A 22,876-nucleotide genomic window follows, 5' to 3' on the forward strand; every position below is an offset into this window, starting at 1 on the left:
CTTTTCATATGGAAAAACATCATGTCGTGTTGCATTTTATTGACAGTAGCTTAACATCGATCGAGAGTACGACATAGAAGAACGGACTGAAGCTGATCAGAGTATAGAAATTATAGTATAGTATTCTGAGAGGCTCAGAACAGCAACATGACTCTGTTGTACTGATTAGTGCTGTGGAAACATTATACTAAATTTACAATGAGAGCTGATGTAGTAGATTAGGCCCCCCCCCTCACATGGCCTTTATTAGCGACAGAATAGCGGCTGTTACATGAGAATTTGTTGTATTTTGTTTTCTGCTTTGTAACGCACAGAGGGATGACTGCGGTTTGGAGTAATCAGTAGTACTTTTTATTCCTGACATGGTGGCTTCATCTCTCCACCTCGCTGCCTTCCCTCTCCATCATCAGTCTGTCAGGCAGATTAGGCAGACATGAAAGCCCTGAGAAGGTTACTGAACCGGTGAGGCAGGGCAAATGTTTTTGGGCATGTGTCCACCTCTGAGTCTCTTCTGATCCAGTTCATTCTGAGTTCACCACGGTGTTTAACATAGCATGAGTGTGTTGCTCCCAACTGGAGTGGAAATATTTCTGATTTTGCACCATTGCACCTGCAGAAGAATCGTGCACCAAAACAGCTGAAAGCGCCCCGCTCTGGCTGTTAGTATTAGTGCTCTGGGGTGCGACTGTACGCCTTAGGCTGGACATGAGGCCAGTGTGACACCTCAGCTGTCAGGAAAAGTGTTTCTCTGGAGCTCTACTGATGTCCAGAAGTATTGATTGTGGTGACGGGAGAACAGTCCGGCATCCTTTATGAGCAGGCTGAGATCACATGTTCTGTCCTTTTTAGGCTTTTCTTTTCTTTCATAAACATACATAAACGTGCATTTAATGCAAAGTCTGATTGAAGTTTAGTTTCATCTTTTTGTCAAATGCATCTATTTGGTTTTCGGGAGAATAAAACCCATTTAATTCTCCCTCTGTTGATGTCCAGAGGATGCGAATACTTTCCAATGCAAAGGACGAACAACACAGGCTGAATTTTTGTCATGTGTGTCTGTCAGGCTTCAAATACCAAAATCCAAGTCACACCATGGCAGTCCGTAGTGGTTTGTCTGTCCGTCCCATGGAAATACAGGAGACAAAAACGTCTCTGTGTGGATGTCAGAAACCTCAAACGTTCCCATCTTGGTTGGCTACAGCATCTCAAATGGAAAGGGAACGAGTGATTGTGTTGACACAAAGTGACACACACACACGCACACTGTATGTGCACACATGTCCGAGGCGTCCGAGTCAATCTGCCGTGAGCATAATCCTGCCTCAGTTCTTTCTTTTGTTTTCATCAAAATCAAACATAAAAAGATCAGTATATCCAAACGTGTGTGTAATATATAGATTCATATATAATATATAAAAATTCCAAAAAAGTAAAAACTGCAAACCCAAAATGAAAACATTTGAGAGCAACGAAACAGGGTGAGGGATTAAAAAAAACACGTTTGGAGTCCTACACAGAGGTTTCGGACTGTAGCCGCAGGACAAACTTGTGTGACTTGGGGTCGATGTATTCTTCCGTCATCTGAATGTAAGGGATCTTCTTTGACGTCACCACCAGGCTGAAGTCCACACACTTGAGCAGGAAGACGGTGCCGTCTTTCAGGCCGCTGGTGACCGACGCCTCGCTGATCAGCGTCCACTGACGGGCCAGCCAGTGGTCCCGGCTGTACTGCAGGGTGGGACCCGGGGTCAGGTAGCTCTCCAGGAACGCCTGGGTGGGAGGAGAATGTACAAACATATCTTCAAGTAAGAAAAGAGTCAGCTCATGCAATGAATGTAAATGTGACCGTTGGTTTCAGGTCAGAGGTCTCACCTTGGGTGTCATGTTGTTGGTGATGCAGAAGGCCAGGTGCTGCTGGATGCTCTCCATGCTGTGGCAGTGCTGCTGCTTGGTGGTCCTCAGGTACTTCTGCAGGGCGCGAGCCATGGATGGGAAGATGGCTTGCGCTGCCTCTCGCGGGTCCATCACGTCCCCCGGGGCCTTCTTCTGCTCCTCCTCCTGCATGCGCTTGATGTGTGTGAATGCCTCCTCTACCGCCACCACCAGGCTGTGAGGACACACACAGCAAACAGAGCTGGGGTTAGTGTCTGATGAGCCAGGTTTCCCTTCACCGTCCTGATACTTTTAGAGAGATATTCTTGTAGTTGATAGGCAGTGCTAAGGATTCACTGTAGCTGTAGCCCAAACAAGAAATTACCAGATGTTTGACATACAAAATCCTGTCTGTTGTCTCTCCCGCTGCTCCTCACTGAAAAAACAGCCCAACGAGCATCAGAGATTCACTCCAAGCTGGTATGAGAGGGCAACATTTAGGAAATATTTCTAGTGGTCTCTGTGTGGCGTTTGTTGAGATGTCAGTGACTTCAGTAATTATGGGTCACCAGTGGTCATTTTTGGAGTCCTTGAAAAGTTCCTCCATAGACACGTGAAACAAGTCCAGAGTTACTGTGTGAGTTACCGGGCTCTGCGCTTGCGAACACGCCTCTCGTGCTCAGCCTCCTCGTAGTACAGCTCGTTGTGGCTCGTGTCCCTGCGGCGGGCAGCGGCTGCGATCATGGCTCTGGACTGCGAGTGGGCCAGTCCTGCTGCTGCATTGTTCCCCGGACCTGTTGTGACAAATAGATAAGACGTGAATAGTTACTGATTGTGTGTCTGTGTGTGTCTAGTCACAGCGTTAGAGACAAAGGTAAAAGAACAAAGAAATCTTAGGTGATGACATAAAGTGCAATGTGGGGTGGTTTACAAATGGTCCATTTCCTTTCATTCACTGGCAGTGTTAAAACCCTGGGAGCTGATGTGACTAGCCACACAAAGTCATAATTCTAATTGTTCTGAGCACTGTGATCACTGGAAAATCTAAAAACACTCTGCACTCTCACACATGGCTATTGATATTCAAACATTCCCTTTTCTTTGTACCTTTAGAGGCATGGGGCGCCCAATTAAAGAGTGTCTTGGGCAACTTCAAAAGTTTACATTTTTGGGATTAGGATGGGAGGCTGCTGATGAACCCCGCCTGATGTTAATGCAGGTTAAAAGAAGGCAGAGCTGGTGAATTATTAATGTGGGGTAGGGAACGAGCATGAACAGAATAATTCATGAACGGAGAGGAGGGAGTTTTCATCACCCCCTGCTCTTGGTATTACTGCACTTAGACAGGATTTATGGGTGAGAAATGCTGTGCTGAAAGCCAGGTGTTGGATGTCAGCAGCAGGTAAGAATTTTGGATGAACGTTTTTTGAACCACTCCGATATGGAAGATTGAAAATGCTTAAATAATAAAAAAAAAAATCTTATTGAAAATGCTCAATATCAGAAACACATTGATATTTGCTTGCTGAGGTGATCTATTGAACCGATTCCAAAACTTTTTGTACCTACTGATGAACCCAAAATATGTAAACATTTGATCAAGGTTTAAAAATACAAGACAAAAAAACATTTATTTGCGACAGAAAACACACAAAGTAATGTGTGTTGTATTTCACTTTTATTCAGGCATTTGAAATCTTCCATACTTTGGAGGATCTCTGTGCAGCACCTTTTATCCGCTGACATTCATCTCCAGTTCCTAATATCTAGAGCCCAGAAAACAATGTGAAGACTAAATAGCTTGTCAGGCATCACAAAATCACCTGAACCCATTTGGACGCAGTGTAATTGAGTGTTACAGCTGCTTTGCGCTCAGGGCTTCACCACTCTTTAATCAAGCAAAGATTATTGTCTGTCGACTTATTTATAACAATGCCGGCGCGGCTGCAGAAAGAAAGGAGGAGTGGGAAGTAAAAGCTCCTGAAAAGAGAGACTGAGAGAGACGGAGAGAAGGAGAGGTCCCTGAGCAGCTGCTGCACGATGAAAATAGAGGAGGATGAGACACGACAAGAGAAATGACAAGACCCGCGGCGTAATAGCTATTGATTTATCAGCCATCTCCATGTCTGTCTCCCACTAACATTTGAGAGAAGACAGAAGAAAAGAGGCAAACAAATGGCAGCAGGTAAAAGAAAAACGAAGAGGGAGTCACATTGGTGCACTTAAGTGAAGCTGGAGTACACTTAAGGAAGAGCAATAATTTAATAGAGGGTTTGTGTTACATTCTGCCAGCTGTTGTAAGACTGAACTTTTACATCAACCTGTGGCATGCAAAGAGTGAAGAGGAGACGTGGGTCCACAGTGCTGGTGAGTGTGTGTGTGTGTGTGTGTGTTCCACTCAGTTTAAAGGAGGCTTTTGTTTAGGTTCAAGCACATCTAACAGGATAGAGATAGCTTTAACAAAGTGAACAGCAGCAGTCTGTGAGCAGGCTTTAGTTCATAGCAGTGTTGCTTTAACTTACTGTCCAAAAGGTAGGCTTTCAGTTTAGCTCTAAAGACATCTTAAAGGGTTAGCGTCAGTGTAAAGAGACACACAAGGAGAGGAGACAGTCAACATTGAAGCTGAGCAATTCCCACCCGCTCAGAAGGTACCAGAGGGTGCACTGAGGCACATATCAAATAACCACACATGTATGTTTGCATGCTGTAGCCTATTAACTACAAATCACCCACGCTTTCAATCACTCTCGCCAATTTTCCGACTGGGAAATGTTTGCAGATCGATTTCCTTCCTTTCAGGCAGCCATTAGTCTCGGCGCATTCCGGTAAAGTGTCAAAATCAACTTGCAGAGACTTGAAATGTGCTTTAGATGGATGGATAGATTTCACAGGAAGAAACTCAGAAAAGTTATTTGATCGTGGATTATTGCTGTATGATTGATTCAGTTGCTCTGAAAGCAAACATATACAAAACCTTTAAGTTGCTCCAAATGCCCAGAATTCTCTGGCTCCAGCTTAGTCGGCTTTCTGACTTTTGTAAGATAATGGACTGATATCATATCATAATCAGTAAATGGAAACAACTGGCTGGAGGTATGAAAGGGAGAAACGAATAGAAAAACCTCCATCATATCATTTAGAAACTGGTCACCTGTGATGTAAACTGTTTAAAATAGCTAGAACAATTTGGAGGCTAAAACATGCAAACCCACCAATATGTTTTAAAAGCATATAAAATAAGCTCTTTTAAACGTCTCCAGCTAAAACAATTAGTCAATTAAATGATTAGCTCAGCAATTATTTGCAAAATAAAAACATTTGCCAAATAACACTATGAACACTAGATAAGAATATTTTGTGTTACAATGAAAAATATTATAGAATAACTCCAGCATACATTTTGTCCAGGAAGACCAGACAGAAACCAAAGCACTGACAGAGACACAGCACAAAGTTCAAAAATCATCCCACTCACCCTCAGCGGGGGCCGCTGGGAACTCACCATCCACGTTGTAGACCTTGAGGCCGGCCAGGTGCTTGGCCGCGCGGGACTTGGAGGCGGAAAGCAACGCCGGGTTGTGGACCGGGAAGTCACAGTAGTAGTGCTCTAAGATGGCCAGAGCTGCCCGCTGAATGCTGGAGAGGAGAAGGTGGAAAAATGAAAAGCTGAGCTTTAGCCCAGGGAAGCATTTCAGTTAAAAACCAGGTAGCTCAGTGCGAGGGGTTGAGCTTTAAAGATTAGCCACAGGACCCTTTTCTTCCCTTGTAATACCAAATACTTGGAAATCCCTGCAGTAATTCTACCACCATTCTGTCTGAATACACAAGGAGAGCAAAGGAGATAGGAGAGGCCCTTTTGGCTTCCTTTGAAAACTTGCTGAGAAACTGCTTACTGAGAAAATCCTTCTCGTATTTCTTGAGGATAGGAAGAGTCATTTACTGAATGGTGGTAAAGAGGTGTGTGTTACAGAATAAAAAACAGGACTGTCACAATTAACTAAATGAAAGAAAAGACAAACTACCACTATAGAAAGAGAGTCGAGGGCAGAAGGTGACGCTGAAGTCGCCACCTGAAGAGATTTAACAGTAATACTTAAATATATGCTTGAGTGGGAAACTCCCTTAATGACAGCAGAGTCATCCAAAACACAGGAAGAAGAAAACGTCAGGACACTGCTCACACGGCCAGAGGACAACATGAAATGAACACAAACAAATACATGTAACATGACTCAACACATGGATAACAGGAAGAGGAGGATGGAGGAAATGACACAGTGAAACAAAAGGTTTCTAAGGGTGCATTAACACTGAGAGCAATGTGATCAACGATTCACTGGAACTTCAATAATTTCATTCAGAGTTCCTGACTGTAAACAGCAAATCAGATTTCTGCATTTCCTTGTTGCCACTTTAATGTGATTTTGTTTCATGAACAGCAGCTCTTCCTCTTCAGACCCATTTCTAGGATGTTAACTATTTCCCAAACCAACAAGGACTAACAGCCGAGTAGACGCATCATGAGATAGTATTTAATTTGAGAAAACATATGTAGGTGTCCACACTGCATGAACAACCTCACATGTCTGAATGTAAAAACATCTGATATGAGACTCTTTGAGCTGCAGTGCGATGGTTGCCATAGTTGCCGTATACGTCCTGAAAGCAGACACAGAGGAAGTGATGTTTGGGATGACAGCAGAAGGGCGCTGAGTGCTGGCTGTCAGAGACTCCTGTGTGCTTCCCAGCAGCAGTCAGAGCCCAGATCCTGATCCTCTACACGGTGGATCAGAGAGCATGCCAGGTCTTGTCCTTCATAACACCGCACCATTAAACCACTTGTACACAAAAACAGTGTTTTCACATGTTGTATGCCATAAATCATCAGCTCTTTTTTTTATATACACTGCCTCTGTTTTTTACTGGAAATGAGCTTCATCAGAGATTAAAGACAGATGACGTTCTTCTGGAAGAAGATTTAACACATTCTTCCTCTAACAAATGAAAAGTTAAATTCATAAGCAATAAGACTCATCCTTTACCACTTGTGGCCACAGTTAAGCAAAAAGTTAGCGAGCTGTGCTTTGAACTGGTCTACAGATCACAGAATTTTAAAATAGCACTTATGTAAGTAGCTACAATATGAGCAAAATCTTTAATTCATGAATTTTTTTGCATTTCCACTGGCAGAAGACTGTGACTGAAACATGATTATGTCCCTAAGAACTGGTTAAAAGGGAAACTTTTTCAGTGGATGTCCAATCAGTGTTGTTGGTAAATGTACCTCAGTGTGTGCTTTAGTGACTGAGAAAAGTGAGTTCTCCTGCATGGTGCAAAATCTGTTGTACTTCCTGGAAATCAATCAATATAGCACGCACTGAGGTATTATTTGCTTCAATGGACTAAATTTACCATCAACACTGATTAGGCATCCACATAAAAAGTGACAACGTTTCCCTTTAACAGAATGATACTTAATCTATTCTAATCTCTAATCCTTCCCTCAGTTTATCAAGTTTTTTTTTTTTTGCTTTTAATTCATTGTTTTAGTTTTACAGCCCAGAATTTTACTGTTTTGCTTCACTCTCACAGCTCCCGTCGGTGTCATTTCAAGATGCAGCAGAAGCAGCTGTTTTCAATCAATAAAAGCTTTCATAAACCCACTGTAAGATACACTACCCGCCCAGCACCACACAGCAGACAGACAGCTTGCTAGTGAACATAGCATAGCACTTAGCTGCTAAGGAGTTGATGGAGTCCAACCCAGAGCTAAAATGTCGGACTTACGTTCATCAGAAGGAAACAACAACACCTCCATATGAATGCTAAAGTCTTTCTGTGGATGTGAACACAGGGCACTGTTTGCTGACCTATTCTAAATCAAGATAAATAGTAAAATCAATCAATGTAGGTTTAAACGTTAAACCTGCAGACTAGAATAAAAAGCAGTAATTCACAGTATAAAACACCCCTAAGGATTTAGTAGCTGCTACAACTCTGTTGTGACGCCAGAAGAGCTCAGCTGCTCTGACCTGCATTCGGCTGACGGGAGGATGGCAGATGCTGACAGCTGTTATCTGACCCACAACACAACTTCACTGCTTAACACTGGACCTCTTTTATTCTAACTGTGTTTGTGCGCATGTATCCATAGGTGGGCGAGCTCTTGCTGTGGCCTGTGTCATTCTTCAGGCCACGTGGAGAGTTAACTCAATATTCTCAAACAACAACGCATGCTATCCTGCAGCTTCTTATTATCCCAGAGGCGGATCACAGAATGAGCTCTGGCACACTGAAGAGAGCATTTTCAGATACCTTCTGACCTCTTGTAACTTCCATTCATTCCTGAGAACAAGCCATATGTTAAGTGATGGGTCAACTGCAATACCACAGACAGATACAAACCACCCAGACATCCCATCAGCCTGAAAACGTCATTCATTCTCACTGGCTTGCCATCTGGTGACAGTCACATGAACAAGAGCTGACAGTAACATCATGACGGCCTAACACAGTTACAAGACAGATGTTTTGATTGGTTTACAGACTAAAAATACACCACTTGTGAAAATAGGATGGGGGCTGTCTGTTCATGTTGATCTGAATCTGAAGAGAATGGAAAGCTGAAAGGGAAAATGGTCACAGAGAGGAAACAGGACAAATAGGATCCTGATTTCTAAGACAGGAAATATTTCTTCAAATCTTCTCCATAGTCTCAGTTTGTCAGGATTCCATATAAACTTCGCATAGTGTAGAGAGGTACATTTTTTGCTTTCTGAACACGTAAAAAGCCTACAAAGTCTACATAATCCTCTAGTTTACACTTTGGGTGTGTTGACCTTGCTGATGGCGATATTTTTTCAGGATGCTGTGTTTGGTTTTTGGACAAACTACTTCAGCTGTGTTTACTTGCCTTTGTACTGGAGTGTGTTTCAACAAACAGGTTTTACTGAATTAAGTAGATACCTGAAGGTTTGTGCATGTTACTGACTTCAGCTGGGAATTTTGTGCCACCTAAAAAAATTATAATTTTGGTTTGTTGGCTTATTTGGCAGTTAATTATTATAAAAGAATAGTTTTGTTTACTGGATTAAAAGCAATCAAATGTATATGGCGCCTGGATGGGAAGAATTATGATCACCCTTACAAACACAGAAAGAAAGCTTTGTATTTGCATGATGAAATTATGAAGAAATATGACGTCATATAAAGTAATAAAATACAAGCTTTTGCATTATGTGTGTTTAAATAGACAGTGCTGCTATTTCATAAATAAAATAATTGTACAGATTGCTCCCAGGCCCTTTAAATCTGCCAGAGCTGATAGGACAGAGCACTGTGGGAAAACATTAAGCCAGGCTGGAGGCGGTGTTCATTTCCGCCAAGGAGGCAGGAAGGAGTGTGATAGCAACTCCCTTGGTTAACTCAAGAAACCCGGGCAGCCTTCTCTTGCATAAAGCAGTCAAAGCCACTACAGACAGGTCCATTGTTTAGTGGCTGCTTGCGTAAATGCTGAGTCAGAGATCCTGCTGCTTTCCAACTTCGATCAATTATTAAGCCGAGCAAACATGACACAAAACCATTCAAACCGAGCAGCTCTGCTGGCCTACGAAGCAGCATCTTATGAGGAAGCAGAGAATAACTACAGACACTCTGTAAACCAGTTGCCCTTGAGACTAAGGTAGCTGACCACTGACTTCTCTAATGTTGCTGTTCGGGACTGACCACTCAGGGAATGTAAACTGGGAAGTCCCCAGCTGTAAATGTGTTTAACCCCCACCCCCTCTGGAACAACTCTCTCTGGCTGTAAGGAATGCATTCATATTCAGCTCGGCTGCTCTGACAAGAGGACAAAAAGGCTTCCTCTGGTCCCCAGATTGGCATCAAAGGCCAGACAGACAGAGACAAGCCTTCAGGGCCCCAGGGCCCAGGCTGAGTCCCTATTACGATTAGATGGGTGCCAGAAAACCAGGAATGTGAGCAGCAGCAGCCGCCGCCTGTTAATGGCAGAGATACACGAGAGATTGGCTGAGAAAATAACATACCCACTCATGTGTGTTTCTCTATGTATGATACTTTGGTCATGTCTGTGGCTACATGTTCATGAATCTGTCATTTGGATGTATAGGGTGCAATTACCCATGCGTACACACACACACGTGTCTGTGTTTGTGCGTGACCATGCATGCGTGTCAGGCCGACCAGATGCTGTGCTCCAGTCTGCAGGGAGCACTAATTAGCCGCGTGTTTACAGTCACAGACGGACAACACAGCGAGGCCGGGCCTGCTGCCGGCCAAGCAGGGATGAATGGCACAGCTTACAAAGGACAACACCCCCAAGGCAGCCAGCTAACACACCAACCACACACACAAACACACTTGTCTGACCTGTTTCTATGAATGCAAAATCAATATGAAAATCAATACACCTTTCAGACTGATAAAAGTTCAGATTTACAGCATGTTTTTACACATTATAAATGACATGTGTGATATATCAGCGCCGACAATATTCCAAGCAGAACGATGAGACGCTGGATGACCTCTCAGGCCTCCTAACACTAGTACTCTGTATGATACAGGTGAATCACAATCTGGTAATTCTTTTGTTACTGTATCTCAAATTTACTACTACAAGTTTGTCTCTAAATGTGGTGATTTTAAATTAATTGAATTAATTATAGGTTCCATTAATGAGAAAATGATTGTACTTCTTGAGCTAAATAGACCCATTGGCTTATCTATACAAAAATACAATAAGTGATGAGACAAAAATAAAAAATAAGCCCCCACACATTGTCCACACTTTAAGTCATTTTCTAAAGACACTATTAAAGCTAGACGGATAAATCAGCAAGGCCAATATATCGACAATATATCAATGTATAAAGTATGTCGCTTAGTAACAACTGAACCAACTGAACTGACTATTTATAGCAAATGGTTACACAGTTAGATTTGGTAGAAAAGGTTCTGAAGTGACAACAAGAAAAGTCAAGTTGTAATGGGAAGGTAACGCCTGCAAGTATATGATAGGCTGTTACCAGTCAGCTGATAGTAGCTAAAGAGTGAGCAAGCATCAAAGAAACATTTAATGCCAAGCTTATTAATGCTAGTTAGACTCATTCTACTACACACTACACATATCCCATCGTTTGCACTCAGCTACTGCGTGTGCTATCTGGTTAGATGCTAAACAGCATTTTGTTGTAGCAGTATTTACTGTGTGCAGTGAGAATAAAGTTGAATCTAATTCAATTCATTGTGACATTGTGATTAATGGAAAAATCGTTTCGGAGAATTTCCCAAGTTGGGACCAACTGCAGTTATCCTGACGTACTGTGAGGGCTCGGCACATACAGTATGAAACAGTCAGACTGTGAAACTCACCCAGGAGCTACTACACACAGATATAAAGCTTAGAGCGTAAGAGCACATACAGGATAATATTTCATCCATCCTGTCATAAAAGAGGTCAATCTATAAATCCATCAGGTTTTATTAGTTTGCTGGAGGCCACAGTGTGTATTATATTGATACCAGGAAGCTGCTGTGTTTGGCTAAAAATGGGATCTTCCCGTTTTACCTCAGAGACGGTAGGGTCATAAAGGCCTGGTTGGTCAAGTCTGAGCTGTTCTTTCCCTCACACACACACACACACAGATACATACACATGCACCTTCCCTTTCTTTCATTCCCACATACATTTTAGGATTCTTCAACACTACCCTCCCATTAGGTATTAATCCCTCCTTCTCTATTCTGTCTTTCACTCCCTCCTGTAGTGCTCTCCCTTCCTCAGCCTCCTGGGTCCTCCCTCTGTACTCCGCCCTCTGTCTGCAGCTCTTTTCGGAGAAGTTTCCTCTCTGAAGTCTTCCCCACCCTCTCCTTTTTTTCTCCTGGCATGATTTCCTCTCCCTATCAGCCACTTTGTCTACCCGACTTCTTGTCTCTGCGTTTTCGTTCATCTCTGGCTTAACATTCAATCTCCCTTTCTACTCGATCACTTCTCTTTTCCTTCGGGCACATCCCTCTGTTTCTTGACTTTCCTGAGTCTTCCCTGTATGAACTCCTTCCTCATATTTCAAAGTTAATAACCAGAGACTTCCCTCTCCCTTCCCCACCTCTCTCATTTGAGGTGTCCCAGTTTCTGTCTTTCTCTCTGCCTTCATCTCGCCCACACGTCCTCTTTTTCCCTCCCTTTCATCCCCCCTTGTTCTCCTCGTCTATCCCCTGGTCGCTCACATCAGCCTAGCTTTCTCTACCTCCTGCCTTGTCCCTTCCTCTTACTCCTGCTGTCTTCAATCTCTGCATGCACAGAGGTCATCTGGGTATTTACTGCAGTCTTGCTCTCAATGCGAACAGCATCCATTACTGTGACTACAGACAACAGAAACAGCCAGATTTATGCCTTCCTTACTTTCTGGCATCAGTTTCAGTTAAGTAGAATAAATACTAGGGATAGACACGGATATTCAACTTTTCAGGTATTTGTTCATTAGGTAGGTAGTCTGTTTTATATATACACATAACTTATTCAGACAGTTCACGGAGCAGACGTGCTGCGGACTATATCTTTATACTAACTACGCCTGCAGCGCACATACGCCATAGGGTTGTGTGAGTCACAGGCAAAACAAGATGGTCACTATGGGACTGAACAGCGCTGTAAAGCTTTTTCCAATGAGTTTGTATAGTATAGATAAGTTAACATCTACAGACTACAGTGTGCTATGTAAGAGAAAAAGTTACTAAGGAACCGTCTGCTGATAGTGGCAGATGATGTGGGTGATCAAGAGCTTTATTTACTTTTTAATCACGTCCCTGTCATTCATTCTGCTACTACAATCTCTCTTGTCAGCTGTTATCAGGACGCAGATGACAGGAAACAATAAATAATAGAAATTCTCAAAACCTAACTGCCAATAAGTGCACTGGCAGTCATTAACTCATGTCCTGTATATAATGCTGTGCTATTGCTGTGTAAAAGGGCCACGCACACCTCATATACAGAAATATCAACAGAAAACTGACCTATTTTTACATTTATGGAGCAGACCACTTACCTGCTATTACCTCCTCCAAAACAACTCTAACACCTACAAATTGAAAGTAGTCCCTCTGTGTGTCTCACCTGAGCTGGCCCAGGTTGTAGTGCTTCATCTCGCCATCTGTGGAGCGTGTGACGCACACAGAGAAGCACGGCTGGAGCTGCCGGAGCTCCAGCAGGACAATGGCCAGGTAGTGGATGAAGAGCAGAGCGTCCACCAGCGACACAGCGTACTGCACGATGCCCTGGTAGTTCTCGTCCTGAGGACAGTTTTAAGGGTTCATTTGTAGCTCTTATCAGAATGTATATAAAGTGCACGCAGAGTGCATAGGATGCATGCAAATGCAGTAAACGTGAAAACAAACAAAACCACGCAGGAAATAGTCCTGCAGGGGTAAAAATTTAGATCATACACATGTAAAACAAGATGTAGAGCACATGAATATTTAGATATATTTCAATGGATTGCAGGCTTTTTAGACCCCCTATTTCTATGTGTGAGTATGTGTGTGTTTTCCTGCAAGCATTCTGGATGAGGGACCAACAGGGATTTTAAATTATGACTCACACAGTAAACACAGAGCACTGGGGAAACCAAATATCTGTGTTTTGGTTGTTTGTGATTTTGTTAAGCTCCTGAAGGCATTAAAAATGAATGTGTCTGCAATACACGAGACCTCTCCCACTGCTATTGGAAATATTTGGTTGTGTGTGTTTGTGCATTTGTGGGTGTGGGCGTGTGTCTGTGCGTGTAGCTTTGCTTGAGTTCCCATGTATGTATCCCATATAGTAGGGTGTGCACTTACGAGAAATGATAGGTATTATATATTACATGCCTGCACTCCCCCCTCTCTTACTCTTCTCTTCACTCACCTGTGAGTCGAGTATTCTGACTCCGTAGAACAGCCAATAGGAGACCACGAAGAGCAGCACCAGAACAGCGAGCAGCGCCCGGAATACGATGACCCGTGGGAGGCCGGCTCGAGGCGGTCTGAAGAACAGCGCCCAGACGGCCAGCAGCAGTATGAGCAGCTTGAAGGCCACGGAGATGAAGAGGCCCTCGCAGGCCGTGCCGCAGCTCTGCAGCTTCTCTGGCCAGAGCAGGTGTGGGAGCACCAGGAAGGCCAGCGGCGTCAGGAACACCAGCAGGCCCATGATCACGGCCAGGGTCAGGGTGAAGTAACGGCGGCAGTCGAGCCCCACGCTGTCCTCAAGGTCCTTGGTGATGCGAACGATGTCCTCCTGAGACAGGCTGTGCTCTGATGTGCCCGTGACGGCCGTGGTGGTCTCGCCCCAGTTGTCATCCTGGAAATATGAAGAAGAAACAAAAAAGGTTTTATGATAATCATTCCTCACTTCTTGATCCTCACTGAACCTGGAAATTGATCCGATCTGGTACTACAAGACGCTACAGAGATGTTGAAGTCGACAGACAGCTGATCCATTCCCACTTTTGATTCACTGATGCAAAAACACACATGACGGATGTAATTAAGGGAACTGAGATGCACCCAGTGACTTCAGCAGGTCTAGAAAAGGGGGTTAGGCCCAATATAGCTACTTTGCTCAAGGGGGAAATGTGAGAGATGGAATAAGAGGATTGAAAATATCAGAAAGAAAGCTTTTATCTGAACTGTGCTCCTGGAATACTGTCTGGAAGCTCCCTGCACTGCATCTGAGTGGATTCTCTTAACTGTAAAATTTTCCTATCGCTCATTTTTTTGCTTTAGTCGGACTCTTCAGCTTCAACAAAGGTAAGAGAGGTTATTTTCAAGCACATGAGAAAGAAAGGAATACAAGATAGGAAGTGGAAAAAGTAAACAGGGCGAGCTGCCAACTGGGCTACACGCTGACGGCTGACGTCTGACTGCATCCGCAGATAATGAAGGTCAGCGGTGTCGGAGCAGAGCCGTTACAGCAAGAGAGATAAGGACTCTTTACACAGTAGTCATAACAAGCAGCTAACATGGCCCCTGTGAGGACAGATAATGAGCTGCCATCAGCGACAAGAGCATTCAATAACAGCTTTTCTTCCATCACCTGGAGACACTGTTAGCAAAATGCAGCACTATTGTAGATGAACCCTGTTTTAAGCATTGAATCAGTGACATTAACCGCACATTGGCAGCGAGGGGATCTTGGAGGAGATGCATTATGTTCTGAGGGGTTTGGGAGGTGGAGGGGGAGGAGGAGGAGGAGGAGGGGGAGGATGGTGCATTGGGACAGAATATCCCACTGGCCTCAGGGGTTAAAACAGCAGAGAACGAGATGAAGCAGAACACTGGGAGGACCCAGGCAGTACGCTCAGCTTGTCTTTGAAGCTAGAAAGAAGCTGCTACACTTGTATACTAATAATAGAATTTTCACTACCACACAGGATATCAATACTGCACTCACACATATTGGAGAAAACCCAGTCTAAGTTCCACTATTTTTCTCCAACATCCACATAAAGCTGGTGCCTGTTGATTTTCTATGTTTTTACAGTCAACAATGAATTGATCTTGCTAACAAGTGTTTCCCGTTTAGTCTGGTACAGAGTATTCCTCTGTGCCATTGTCCAAACACTTAAAAACACGCAAGTGAGCCTCATTCACTGGTGCTTTAATCCACTGCTGAAAATGGTCCGGCCTTTTTTTTAGCTGTAGTCTGTAGTCTACTGACGTGCTCGTCATGCATCTCTATGAGGCTGTACTTGGCCACAGTGGTGCTTTAATCTAAATACTAACATCAGCATTGGTCAAAATCACAGTATTTATATAAATATTTTTTCCAATATGGACATATATATATATATGCAAAGTCACATCAAGATAATGTCCAATACAATACACTGTACCCCTGCTGATTTGGTTTTCAGAGGAAAAAAACAGTAATTGAGGACAAATGAGGACATAAAATGTAATGTCAAGTCAAGTCAAGTCAAATGTTATTCATACAGCCAAAACACGCAAATCACATTGGGGCTCTACAATCTGTACAACATGGGACACCCTCTATTCTCCAAAACACACATGTAATAGCTGTCTGTACAGAACGGATCAACAGTGTAAACACATTGGGATGACTAGACTAAATGTAGATAAAAACAGTTTGAATGTGCTCCATTTTTAAACTTCATGACAAAAACTGATGAAAACCAAAAAGATGATGAGCCTTAAACATGATGGAATATTGTCTCTTCATTCATGGGAGACCACACGGTAACTGGTGACTCGTTGGGATTGGTTTCCACAGACAGAGACAGTCAGTCACAGACAGTCTCTTTGATGACATCCAGGACTCTGCATCTGACCTTTGACATGATAAAGTGGTCGTAAATACTCATCTCACTGTCTGCACTGCTCCACAAACAGCCAAACATCACGACTGGCCGATCTCATGAGCAGTGGGAACGCTGATGATGGATTGGTGACTCTTTTCCTGGAACATGCATCCAACACGCTCTCATGAACACCCTGAATGACATACAGGCATACAGGAGGGCCGGTAAAGAGACAGACAGGGCTGGATGGCCGGTAAAAACTTTATGTTATTTTTGGCGGTCTCCAGTCCACCGAGGTGGAGGCCCACAGGGATTTATCCCGGTGTGCCAGATGGCCGGTGCACCGCTGATGAGCAGTGAACCAGACGGTGGAATGCATGACTTGGGTTCAAAAGGTCAGAGAGTGAAGATGTTGCTTCGTTTCTGAGGGGACGCAACCTGACATTTAGGTGAGCTTGAGGGCAACGTGTCTGCATCTAATTTAGTTATGCAAGCAAACAAACCTAAAATAGACATTTAAGGCAAGGACATACAAGATTAAAATCAAACTGACATTAAATTGTAATTTAAAAAAGGAAGACATTTGTATTGATTTATTTTTCTCTCGCTACAGTGATGGTCTCCAAGGGGCAAGGGTTTTTGGTACCAACTCCAAGTGTACCACAATAGTTAACAATGTGTCTCCTAGCAACGTCAGCCCTCGGATGTCAACAGCTGCCATGGGAACATCCACCCAGACGTTGGAAGCTTAGATGCTGTTACCACTAATATGTCCAAAAAGGGGTTTATCCTCTTTGTAAAAATGAAAAAACATGCATACTATCTGCACTATCATTATAGTTTAGTTTTCCTTGAACCACAAATGAGGAGAATTCACAGTTTGCTGACGTTAAAATCAGTATTCCTAAAAAACACAGCAGACATGACTGGTACTTACTATAGTTCAGTAGTAACATTTGATCAACTCAAAATATCAAATCTATTTGATTGTAGAAAATAGAGTTCATTGTATCTGGCAGAGTATAGTACATACATAGTACAAAGTGCAAGCACACAAGCATAAATGATGCATATTTCAGTCCAGTCAATTGAAGTGGAGAGTTTTTGAAATTGAACAGTGAAAGCCACTTCATTAATAATGAGAGAGGCGGACTGAAGAGGCCCATAGCCTCTCCACAGAGACTTGTGCAACAGGTTTTTTTATTCACATGAAGCAATTATCTCCTACAGAGAGCTAAAGTAAGCAAACCCTCATTATTTTGTTTTTGTATTAGAAGAGATAAGTGGTCCACACAAGGCGAGGGGGGTGAGTCTGCCTCTATCTGAAGCTTGTGGTTCGCCTTGTGTGGACCACTTATCTCTTCTAATACAAAAAGAAAATAATGGGGGGGGGGGGGGGGGGGGGTTATACCTAAGCTGTTACACAGCAGCAGTGGAGATGCAGGAATGGGGAAGCCCTTTTACATGTTTAAGTGTCTCTGGATTATATTTTCTAAATGTTGATATATTGGATGAGGCACAGCTGAGCCATGTGGTGTCGAGCACAGTGCATCATTCCTGCTTAACTGGTGACAGACTCTCAAGTCTCACTCCTGTCTGACCACCGTCTAGCTCTTGAACACAAGCATGTGTGTGTGAGAAAGGAAATCAATAAGCATCAGTTGTAAGAAAGAGTGTCTCTCTAGCCAGAGTGTACATCGAGAACACCCAGGGGAGACATGAGTCACAGTTTCTCATGCCTACACTCATCTGTACTCATCACTCATTGCTCTAGTTTCACACTTCTGAATCATAAACAATTCTTATAAGAACTCCATTGCTATTTTTTACAAGACATGCTCAGCATTGCTCCAAACGGAAAAATGACTTACATGAGCCATGTGGCAACTGGAGCCGACAATTAACCTACATGAGCTGAGCATTAAGAACTGGATAAAAGGCCTGTTAAAAAATCCATATCTCATTCCCCTTCCTGAAGTCTGCGCCACTGGGAGGTTTCTACTCAACTACAAAAAGTCACTACACTTGCCCAAGAAATAGTCCCACACTCAACTGTAACTTGCCATTTTTAGACTTCATTTTTAAACGGATGAAACACATCAGTGACTTAGCTTTATAGGAGCTATTTGGATTTTTTTACGTCCTAGGTTTGCTGTTGGCCGTCCAGAAACCAAATAAGTGTGTATCCCAAAATGTGGAACTATGCCTTTAATGCCATATTATGTGCAGTAAAGCACCTCGTTGAGAGGTGAATATAAACACAATTGCCATGACATGCAAGTTTTTATTTGTACATGTATTCATGACACAATCCTGTCTAGTAAGTAGGGCTGATGATTACTGATTATTCATGATTAATCTGCCAACTACTTTCTTAATTAATTGCTCAGTTTATAATGAAAACTGCTCACCAGAATTCCCCAAAGCTGACATCTTCAAATTGCTTGTTTTGTAGCCAAAACCCAGATATTAACTTTACCATCACTTCTGACAAAGACCAGCAACAAATCGTCACAATAAAAAGCTGAAAGGAGGGAACATTTAAGAACATTAGAGAGAAAGTGAGAGGATTTAATTTATCTGAATGTAAACCACTGTAGCTCATCTCAACATATCAACAAACTGACTCAATGCTAATGAAATTTGGGACATTGCTGTTGTTGGAGCCTCTCTCCCCTACCTGGGCTTTCCCTCTGCCAGCATGACTAAAAATAGACATTAGTGACCCACATTTGCTCACGGGATTAACCAATCACCAAAGGCTGATCTGGTTCAGTACCAGGCCAGCAGCCTTACAGGAGGCCCAGGCCCATTCATCACATGAAAATAGGTGAAACAGAGAGGAGCAGTGAAGATAGAGAGAGAGCGATGAGGAAAAAGAAGAGGCCAAGAGCGCACCAGAAGTGCTTGATAACAAGACAGCCAATTAAAGGGAGGAGAGGGATTGATCCAGAGAGGGAGGCAATGAAAGGGCAGAGTCAGTTCAGGGGCCACAGATGATTACCACACGGACAAACCAACATGTGAAATCCTCCGCTCATAACCACGTATGAGTCATGAATATATGCACCACGACTAAACACCTGTCAGGTCTATTCCTGTCCTACATCTGCAGTGATTTATTCAAGCCAGACAAGGTTTTACAAGCTAGTCCTCCGCTCTGGGAGGAGCTGAGGCGGTGCGACAGAAACTAAACAGCTGAATTACAGAGGCACCCGATATGACGTGTTCTTATATACCACTGAACAAGAGAAGAGAGGAGAAGATGGAGGGATATTCAAAGAAGGCAGATAACAGTAAAATAAGGTCAACGTAAATCCACAGAATTGGTGGGAGAAATAGGGGAGTAGAGTACAATATGGTAAGAAGCTAAAACTGTATGTTTGTACTGTTTGTTTTCCCAAAATATCAGCCTATTCCTTTAACAAATCTCAGTGAATGAAGCAGAGTAAGCAGTAACACACTATCTACAACATTTTGCGACAACTTTGGCGCTGCTTCAGAGAAAAAGAATGGCAATTTGTTCTGCCGCATGCGAAGCCAAAACTAAAGAGGCCATGAAAATGATGCAGAGTCAGGAAACCAAAGCGCAGATTAAATACAGGGTCTAAAGAGAGCAGTGATTTAGCACTGAGGCAAACATCCATAACAACAACTCCAACAGCCAACTCTTGAGGAAATCTTGCATCGTTTTTCCATCATTACAAACAGTGAGGCAGCGCTGTTTCAAAGGCATGGCAAGAGCGGTTTGATAAGACGCAGACTGAGGCATCTAAGTATTTCTTTGATGGAATTTTGGCGAGGCCACAAACTAAACGCTGCAATATGATACAGTAGCTGGTGAGCTTTATCTGACATGACATCTGAGCTGCACACTGGCACTTGTTTGGATGCATCATGTTGCACAACAAGACTGCTTGTTGGGATTGGAGGGGTTTCCTGATGGCCTTTAGGCTGTTTTTGATGATAAACGATATGACAGTTCCAGCTGTTTTTACCAAAAAAAGAAATACCTCACTTGCATACAATATTCTATTCTGGTAAAAATCAGTGAAACCAGTATAATTTGCACATACCGACCTGCAGATATTCTTTAACTACAATAACTAGCACAAACCTTGAGCCTGAAGCCTCTATTCAGCACACTGAATAAGAAAAATAGATGAGCAGTAAAGTCATGAAACCAAGGAAAAGATGCTCAGACTGTGTGTTTGCATGAGTACACAGGTATATATAGCACACCGGCTACATGCACTAACATGCTGTGTCAGCCAGTGTGCATTTACAAAGCTTTCAACTGAGTATTTTATCCACCTGAGTATACTGTAAATAACATCTATTGTCTCTCACAGCAAATCAAATGTCCACTAAGAGCCTGTTTTCTGTTGTTGAGCTGTAAGTGGACTGCAAACAAAGCCCCTCGCTCAGTGCGGGAACAAGAGCACTCTACTCACTCCTGGGAGGCAAGGTGTGTGTGTGTGTGTGTGTGTGTGTGTGTGTGTGTGTGTGTGTGTGTGTGTGTGTGTGTGTGTGTGTGTGTGTGTGTGTGTGTGTGTGTGCGTGTGCGTGTGTGTGTGTGTGTGTGTCAAATACAGCAACATGCAGCTCTCCACAGCCATTTAAAACCACCTTTGTTCAAACTGTGGACAGTGTGTGAGGACGCCAAGGACTTGTCAGGACAAGGGAGGGAAGCACTTAAAGAAGTTCCCTGGACTAATTTGCAGACTAGAGGAATGACTGAGAGACTATGGGAGACTCACAGTTGAGCAGCGTTGGATAAAGAGGCAAACTGCATCATGGTGGAGATGGATTATTCACAGATACGATAGGAGTAAAATACAGAACTTCTAATTTAACAAACACAGAATCTGGTATTATAATTATCTAGTATTAGAGTGATAACTGACGCAGAAACCGTGGCCTGTACTTCTTAAACTTTGCAGAATTACACCTCAAAAAGCACTGAAATGTAAAAAATGACACACATTTAACAAGTGACTTCCTTGAGTGATCACTTAATCATGCACACTCAGAGCAGGAGAAGCCAAAACACACACTGTATTTATTTATGCGTTATTGCATCTTTTAATCTACAGATTATTTTCCCCACGAACCGATGAATCGCTTGATCTTAGAACATCAAAAACATCATACATGATAATCATAGTATCCTAGAGCACAAGGTGGAAACATCACATTTCCAGCAACAGCTAAAATCTTAAAATTGAATATCTGCCAAAGACCCAGCAATTCATTTTTGTCCTCTGTGGGGGACATGACACGGAGGCCTTTGTTTGAAACGCCTTGCATTCAGTTCAGCTGAGTCTTAATGTGCTGTGAAAAGCACACAGTGGGCTTTCCAGTGATGTAACACACATGACGGTGTGGCCAACAGAGCACATTTTCTGTCTTTTCAAAATGGCGGGAACTGCAGCACACATTTTGTGGAGAGAGTTAAGTGATCACATACAGATATATTGTTTCTGTGCCTCATAAGGATGGTTTTTAGTTTATGAGAGCCTTAAGTATATCTATATATTACGATTTTAGAAGTTTAAGTTAATTTCAGCCTTTCAACAGAGGGACTTTCCAGATTTCAGGAAACAGCACTGAGTGAAAAGGTTTTGTTAAAAATTCCTGAGGGAGAGAAAAACATTGAGCCAGGAAGTGGAGCAGGTTTAAGATTAATTTTATATTTGTTTCTAATATTCATCCATCCATGAGAAAGAATTAGCTAATTATCATTACCAAATCATGCTTTGCAATGTACATTCTGTGGAAAAGATGAACCCAAGCACCTCGGAAACATTGAGGAAGCTACACAAGGTGGTCAGAGATTCTACTTGTAGCCAGGATTCAAAGCTGTAACAGGAAATTGGTGTGAAACTAATCCTCTAGGAAAAGAGCTGTGGCTAATTTACTGTTCAGAAAAATGATAAAAAGTTGAGTTATCTTTGGAAAAGACAGAGATTGGGAACTGACCAAGGAAAGAGAACGCATAAGTCTGATTACTCTATGTTTTGTTTAATCAAAGTATGAAACAAGACAGAGGGAAGAATGACACATTCCAGTTTTAATTGTTCATAACAGAACAGTGACAGAAACACCAGCAATAAAATCAGTCTTCCTTGCTTGTTCATGTAGGATAAGAACTTTTGTAGTTCCTAGCATGTTAGTCAGTTGGAGCTGTCAGTCTTACCTGGCTGGTTTTCCTCCCTGGTCCAGAGCTGGCCACTGGAGGTGAGTTAGTATTAGAGTCTTCTTCTATGGTGGTGACAATCACTTCCTGTATCTCCTCTACAGTCTTGTAAACCTCAAGCACCTCCACCACTTCGTCCCCCGCCTCCATCACCGTTGGCGACTGCATCCCAAAATCCTCCATTGCCAAACTTTACCTCAGTCCGGCTCGCACAAACATCGTCTCTGCACTCAGCAACTGCTCTCCTTCCCCTGATCCATCCCACAGTGTGTGTGTGTGTGTGTGTTTGACCTCCCTCACTCTCTTCTGATCTGCAGCCCAGCCCCGCTTTATCCGTCTTTATATAGAAATCTCTCCCATCATGCCTCAGGAGGCATTGTATGGGACTGTGCGCTCACTTGCCACATAATGTAAGGGGCTTCATGGAGAAAGGCAGAGAGCGATGGAGCGCGGAGAGCAGGGGAGAGGAAGACGAGTCAGGGGGGAGAGT

General features: G+C 43.0%; 1 protein-coding gene across 1 annotated transcript; it reads right to left on the minus strand.

Moving 5' to 3' along the window:
• Positions 1 to 231: 231 nt before the first annotated feature.
• Positions 232 to 22,569, minus strand: LOC139223960 (vang-like protein 1). The gene is made up of 7 exons (XM_070855962.1): positions 22,387 to 22,569; positions 13,796 to 14,227; positions 13,007 to 13,182; positions 5,348 to 5,508; positions 2,519 to 2,666; positions 1,873 to 2,107; positions 232 to 1,770 (listed from the first exon to the last, which is right to left on the minus strand). Exons 1-7 carry the CDS (start codon positions 22,567 to 22,569, stop codon positions 1,510 to 1,512), a joined length of 1,596 nt encoding a protein of 531 aa, XP_070712063.1. The 3' UTR covers positions 232 to 1,509.
• Positions 22,570 to 22,876: the final 307 nt, after the last annotated feature.

Source organism: Pempheris klunzingeri, chromosome 24 (genome assembly GCF_042242105.1).
Source record: "Pempheris klunzingeri isolate RE-2024b chromosome 24, fPemKlu1.hap1, whole genome shotgun sequence".
Taxonomy (NCBI): domain Eukaryota; kingdom Metazoa; phylum Chordata; class Actinopteri; order Acropomatiformes; family Pempheridae; genus Pempheris; species Pempheris klunzingeri.

Bases quoted from the DNA above. Each gene is read 5' to 3' on its own strand.
- LOC139223960 (XM_070855962.1), bottom strand. From the start codon at position 22,569: ATGGAGGATTTTGGGATGCAGTCGCCAACGGTGATGGAGGCGGGGGAC. The intron at 5,509-13,006 runs GTGAGACACACA...TCTCCTCTCCAG, and splicing joins TACAACCTGGGCCAGCTCAG to CATTCAGCGGGCAGCTCTGG. The intron at 2,667-5,347 runs GTGAGTGGGATG...TTGTCACAACAG, and splicing joins CCCAGCGGCCCCCGCTGAGG to GTCCGGGGAACAATGCAGCA.